This window comes from Cucurbita pepo, chromosome 16 (assembly GCF_057944985.1).
Source record: "Cucurbita pepo subsp. pepo isolate OVF chromosome 16, ASM5794498v1, whole genome shotgun sequence".
Lineage (NCBI taxonomy): Eukaryota > Viridiplantae > Streptophyta > Magnoliopsida > Cucurbitales > Cucurbitaceae > Cucurbita > Cucurbita pepo.
Genome location: NC_141813.1, coordinates 10,493,526 through 10,500,339, shown reverse-complemented (window position 1 = coordinate 10,500,339; position 6,814 = coordinate 10,493,526). Strand labels below are relative to the sequence as shown.

Genomic DNA, 6,814 nt, shown 5'->3' with positions numbered 1-6,814 from the left:
GTTACAGTCGATATTAAATAATTAGCCACATTATTTCGGGGTTTCCGGGGTTAAAAGGTAACAAATTCTTAGGTTGATTAAGTATTGAACTCTATGTGGGGGTCCAAGTTGCCATTGGGAGAGCCAACATCCAAAGCAAAAGTAGACCCATCTGGTTTTTGGCTCCCACCATCTCATAGGACACATTACCCAACACTCTCATGGCCTGTCCTTCACTCCTTTCCTCTCATCCCCTAAACACAAGCCCTTTTCCCCTTAATAAATACCCCTTTCTCCACACACCATCCCTTCAACTCCATTTTTTTCTCCTCCCTCCAAGCCCTAGGGGAGATTTCTTCCCATTTCCCACACTCAAAAACACCAACACAATGGCCATCCAAAAGCTAAACAAACTCCCCCAATCCACCGTCCTCAAGCAAATCCTCAAACGTTGCTCGAGCCTCGGTCGAAAGACCAACAATGCCTGTGCCTACGACGCCGACGACGACCTCCCCCTCGACGTCCCCAAGGGTCATTTCGCCGTCTACGTCGGTGAAAACCGTAGCCGATTCATCGTTCCTATCTCCGTCCTTACTAACCCTGAATTCCAATGCTTACTCCGTCAAGCAGAAGAAGAATTCGGATTCGATCACTACATGGGTCTCACCATCCCTTGTCAAGAACACGTCTTCAGATCCTTAACTTCCTCCATGCTTCGATGAACAAACCCCGTCGTTCCGAAACGTTATATGATCTCGAGCTCTTTTCTTCATCATTTGATGATGGGATTTTCGTGAAAACAAGAATTTACAAGAATTTGAAGATGGCCAAAGAAGAGAGATAGCTCTATTTCTCTTCCTTTTTTATACATCTTCTTTTTCACTTTCTTTTTCATGGATTTCTTCATCATTTTTTTTTTTTTTTTTTTGACTTCTCTAACTTAGTATCCAATTTCCAACCCCAAGATCTCAAAAGGGTTAGAGAAGAAAAAAAAAAAAAAATTATTATCTCTTTGTAAAAATAGCGAATGTTTCCCTCATTGAGGTGATTATACTTTACACCCTTTGAGCGGTTTCTCTTTTAATGAAAAATGCATGAATTATTATTATTATTCTCATTTCAATATCAGCGTAGCTCAATATTATATTAAAATTTAAAAAAAAAATACATTATTTAGAAAAATATTGAAAAAAAAAATATCCAAATGGACAGCTAGTTAAAGAAGTTAGGTCAAAGAATATTTGAAGGTACATTTTTAAGAATTATGTGTACGGAATCTTTAAGAATATTATTAGATTCTTAATCTTAAAAAAACATATATTGTCATTTAAGAAAATGTGTTTTTTTTTAATTATTTATTTTTGTTCTTAATGTAATGAACATTATTTCGTGCATGTGAATCTTCAATCTAACTGATCTCTAAAGCAAAGATTCCATTTTTTTCTTTTTTTCTAAAAATGGAAATTTTAATTGTTATTTATATTTAATTATTTATGTCTGTCATTCATATGTTGATACACATTTCATCGAATAATAAGATTAAAAACACCATTTTAGTCACGTAGTGTGACACTGGGTATTATGAATTATAACCGCACAAGCCTGTAGCTAGTCGATATTGTCTGTTTTGACTCGTTATGTATCGTTATCAGCCTCACTGTTTTAAAACGCGTCTACTAAGAAAAGATTTTCACATTCTTAGGAGTGATTCGTTTCTTTCTTCAACCGATGTGAGATCTCACATGAATGAACTGAGGTTATATCCGAATGAGAGCGGTCCTAAAAATAAGAAGACTAAAAAACACTTATTATCTATACCAACAAAGTGCATCTTCCTTTCGAGTGGCTCAATCATAAGAACTCTATGGTTAAGCGTATACATGCTAAGAATGCTAGAACTCGTAGAAAAATATCAAAGTCATGAAATGCCAAATCTGATCATTAAATTTTTATCCATGTGATCTTTAGACTTTAATAATTATATATATATTTAAAAAGTATGAATAAATTGTTAATTTTAAATTTAAATTTACTTTTTAAAAATTGTAAATTTTTTATGGCGTATTAAATACTATATTTTTGTTTAGTGACAAAAATAAAATAAAAAAATAAAAAATACTAATTAATATTTTAATTACTAATAATCCAATCAGAAAATAACATATGGCACCATTTTTATTAATTTCTATTTTAAAAAAAAAGTAAATTTTGTTGTGGTTGGATTGGATCATATACTTTTGCATGTGACACCATTGTCGGGTCATATTCATTCTATAAAATATATTTTTTTTTTCCATTTTTATTTATTTATTTTTCTTTGTTTTATTTTTTATAGTAACATAGTTGACTTCTTCTTAAGCGGTCATAGTTCAATCAATCGCTTACTAATTACGTGTCGATGTTACAGTATTTTTAATCAATTAAGTTATTATCGATTTTGTATTTAATAAATCTTAAAACTTCTAATTTTATGTCTAACATGTCTGAACTTCTTCGATAATTTTTTAAATTCATAAATTTATCACGCACGAATATATTAATTTTATATAATTATTATTTTTTTAATAACTACGAGACTAAATACATACAAATTTAATTAAATTTGTAATTTAATAATAATAAAAAATAGCAAATTGCTAAAAATTCCTCACATGAAGGATCGTTTTCCAAAGCATGGGTAACCAAATAATAGAGGATATTTTTTTTTTAAGATTAAATTAATCAAAATATCATTTAAAAAAATTAAAAAATATTTGTAATGGTTTGAAAAATACCTTTTAACTCTAAAAAAATATTTAAAAAATTAAAATGGTATTAATAAAACTTTTTTAAAGTTTAAGAGTATATTTTAAACGGTTTAATATTTTTTAAAATTTTTTAAAATTTAATATTTTTTTTAATGAAAGTTTAATATTTTTTTAGATTTTTGAATATTTCAATTATTATATATATATATATATATATAAATAAATAAAAGATGTTGTTTTCAAAGCAATAAAGTGAGATGCATTTATGTAATTTATTGTTGATATGAATCCTTTTTATGTGATTGGATGTGTGCATTTGATAATCCCAAAATTGTGTTGGAGTTTCCTAGAAAAACAAGTGTTTAAATCATTATTATTAGATCAAAAGCTTTTGATATTAATATTTAATTCTACGTGAGTTGGATTAATGGTCGTGTATAATTTTGTGATATGTCACGATCGTATAAAAGAGGGTCATAGGAATGAACTGATACCACATCTGAATGAGAGTAATAGTAAATAGACGTACACCAACAAAGAGTGTCTTTCTTGGGGGGCCAGCATTTTCGGTCAACACCCTTATAAGAAATGTTTCGTTTCTCCCTCTAACTAATGTGGGATCTCATAGTCCACTCCCCCTAGGCCTAGCGTCTTCGCTTCACACCCTTATAAGAAATGTTTCGTCCCCCTCTCCAACCAATGTGGGATCTCACAATCCACCCCTCTTTGTAATTATCCAAGCCCACTGTTAGCAGATATTGTCCGTTTTGACCCTATGTATTGCCATCAGCCTTACGGTTTTAAAATTCTGATCTAAATCTTAGGTATATACCATTAAAGGGTATTCTCGTATGAAAAGAAAATTGAATAATTCAAAATATATAAGAACGAAAATAAAAAGAAATAAAATTTTTGAAAGATGGACTAAATTCAAGCATGTTATGTGGTAGGGCAAGCATAAAAGTGTCGGTTTCAAACACATATATTCCCTACCTGTTATTAAAGCGATTATTTATAAATCTACAAACTAAACGTCGATTCAGTCTCACAACTCGAGACTATACACAAAACTCAACTCATCGACGGAGTGAAGGGCATAAAGGTCCAAAAGTGGCATAAATCTCGAGCAGAATTTGGCGAAACATAAACCCTAAAAGTACTTAGAACACTTTTTCCTTAAGATTTGTTAAAAATGGGTTATACAAAGCTGGCATTGCTTGCGCTTTTACCCTTTTTTCTTTTTAAGTTTCTACCTTTTTGTCCACCATTCAATCTCTCCCATTGCTTTGTGTTTGTGTGGTTTGTTTTATAACTAAAGTGGACCAAAAAATAAGTGAAGAGAAAAGAAGATAATGAAGGGGAAAGAAAGGCTGCCATAGTTGGAAAAATGGTCCCTTTTTTGCATATTAAATGCATCTTCTTTGCTTTGTTTTGGTTTGGTTTGGTTTGTAGCCACAGATTGTACTGATATTACCGTCCCGTTTGAGATCCCACGTCGATTGGAGAGGAGGAGGAATCATTTGTTATAAGGGTTTGGAAAACTCTCCCTAACATACGCGATTTAAAACGTTGAGTGGAAGCCTAGAAGGGAAAGTTCAGAAGGGACAATATCGGCTAGTAGTGGGTTTGAGCTGTTACAAATGGTATTAGAGTTAGACATTGAGTAGTGTGCCGGCTAGGATGTTAGGCTCCTAAGGGGGTGGATTATATAAGATCTCACATCAGTTGGAGATGTGGGTTTGGCCTGTTACAAATGATATTAGAGTCAAGACACGATGTGTTAGTGAGGATCTGGGCTCCCAAGGAGGTGGATTATGAGATCTCACATTGAGTGGAGAGAAATGGGTTTTGGGCTGTTACAAATGGTATCAGAGCTAGACACCGAGTGTTGTGCTAGCGAGGATGCTTGACTCCCCTTGCTAGGCTCCCAAGGGGGTGGATTATGAAATCTCATATCAAGTGGAGAGAAGTGAGTTTGAGCAGTTACAAATGGTATCAGAAGCTAGACACCGAGCGGTGTGCCAACGAGGATGCTTGGCTCCCAAAGGGGTGGATTATGAGATCTCACATCGATTGGAGAAAAGAACGAAGTCTCACTTATAAGGGTGTGGAAAACGTGTCCTAACAAACCTTGAGAGGAAACCCGAAAGAGAAAGTCCAAAGAAGACAGTATCTTCAAGTGGTGGGCCTGAGCTGCTACACGCTATGTAACTCCTAAATATCAGTTGGTTTCTAATCTTTAAAGTTGATTCAAATAAGTCTCGGTAAACAAATTTAGTATTAGTGTTATATGAGACTTAGTTTTTCAATTCATGACCGAGTCAAGTATCGATAACTACTAGGGCAACATTTTCAGTTCATTTTTTCTTTTAACTCATCCCACGCTTCAACCATGGTCGTGTAAGTAGCTCGTAGTACTTTTTTCACTTTTTCATTCGCTTTATAGAGTGACAGTTTTACTTACCGAAGACAGCCACTTAACCTAAAACATTCCGTTGTAAAAAAAATCATATATAATTTTAATCTTCTATACCTCGGACAGAAGTCATCGACTCATTATGGGGTATCTTTCAAAAGTCTCTCTTATATTCGTTCTTCACATGTTGTAACAATCACGAGATCAAATTAGGGTTATTTTTTGCGAAAAAAAAAATTAATAATTATTTTAATGGGTAATATTTAATAATTTGATGCCCCTACCAAATTAAAGAAAATAATAGAGCCCACACTTTAGGAGAAACACAAAGGACTATGAATTGAAATCCAACTACACAATATTTCATAAATTTAATTTCTCATTATCTTTCAATCAATTTCAAGAAAAAGAGCATAAAAAAAAAAAAAAATTATGATCAAGTTGACTAATAAACTATTCTAAAAAAATTATTATTCATCAACATCGATCGATCATACGACGTAAAGTCGTCCAATTCGAGTATACATCAACGTCGTGTTGATGATATGTTCATTAATGTGTTCGTATATTGGTATGTCATCACTTGACACACCATTTTTAACTAACTCTAAACCTTAGTTGAGGCGGAGAACGTCACAATTGTGTATAGTTAATCGTGTCGCCCATGTGAAGACCGAGAAATTTGTACCTACTTTCTCTTATCAGCGCTTATATATACCACGGTGTTAATGATAAAAATCAAATTAAACTATATAATCTTTTTATTATTATTAAGAATAAAAAATAGAAATAAAATTGGAATGTTCTCATTCCTATTCATAAGCTTTAAATAAGATACAAGCTAGCTACTAATATCTAACCAAAAAGAAAATATAAATCAATTAAATATTAAGAATAAAATAATATTAAAATATAATATCCAGATATATTCCATAACTAATATATTCTCCAAATATTATATCTCAACAATTATCTAAAGATGTCAGTTAAAAAAATCCGAAGTTAATAGGGTTTGGATCATAAAAAAAACATTCACATATAATTTAGAATCATGTTTCGAATGAGAAAACAACTTTTTTTAATAAATGATAGTCAAGATTTACCGTGAGATTCCGTCAACTTCTCCCTACCTAAGGTTATATATTATGAGCCGTTGTTATTTCTCTCTTCCTTGCTTATATAACGTCTCTTTCAAAAATCTCTCTCTGCCCTCGTTTTCTAAAACCTTCTCTTAAAATCGAGGACAGAGGCTCGAGCATACGTCGCTTGGCCGTAGGCGACGTAAGAACAAATTGGCTTAGCTCACTTGTCGTTGGAAAGTGAGTACCGCACAATCGCGAGTCCGCTGCCATTAAAAGTGCGATTGTGACGGCGTTAGTTTGAGAAGGGAACGAAACATTCTTTATAAGCTTGTGAAAACATCTCCCTAGCAGATGCATTTTAAAAATCGTGAGATAGATTACGATACGTAACGGATTAAAACGGACAATATTTATTATTATAAGATTATTTTTAAACGGACAATATTTCGAAAATTTTAATGTAGAATATAATTTTTTTTTATTTTTTTATTTTTTCAAAAAAAGTAATAAATATGGATATAAATAAAAAAAAATATTCCATACTATGAAAACGCGTGGAAGGGCGAAGGAATGGGGCTGTGATCGATATC

General features: G+C 32.4%; 1 protein-coding gene across 1 annotated transcript; it reads left to right on the top strand.

Annotated features, from left to right (window-relative positions):
• Positions 1-271: 271 nt before the first annotated feature.
• LOC111777300 (protein SMALL AUXIN UP-REGULATED RNA 51) lies at positions 272-1,092 on the top strand. Its single transcript, XM_023656837.2, has one exon. The coding sequence runs from the start codon at positions 369-371 to the stop codon at positions 699-701; it is 333 nt and encodes a 110-aa protein (XP_023512605.2). The 5' UTR covers positions 272-368; the 3' UTR covers positions 702-1,092.
• The last annotated feature ends 5,722 nt before the right edge of the window (positions 1,093-6,814 follow it).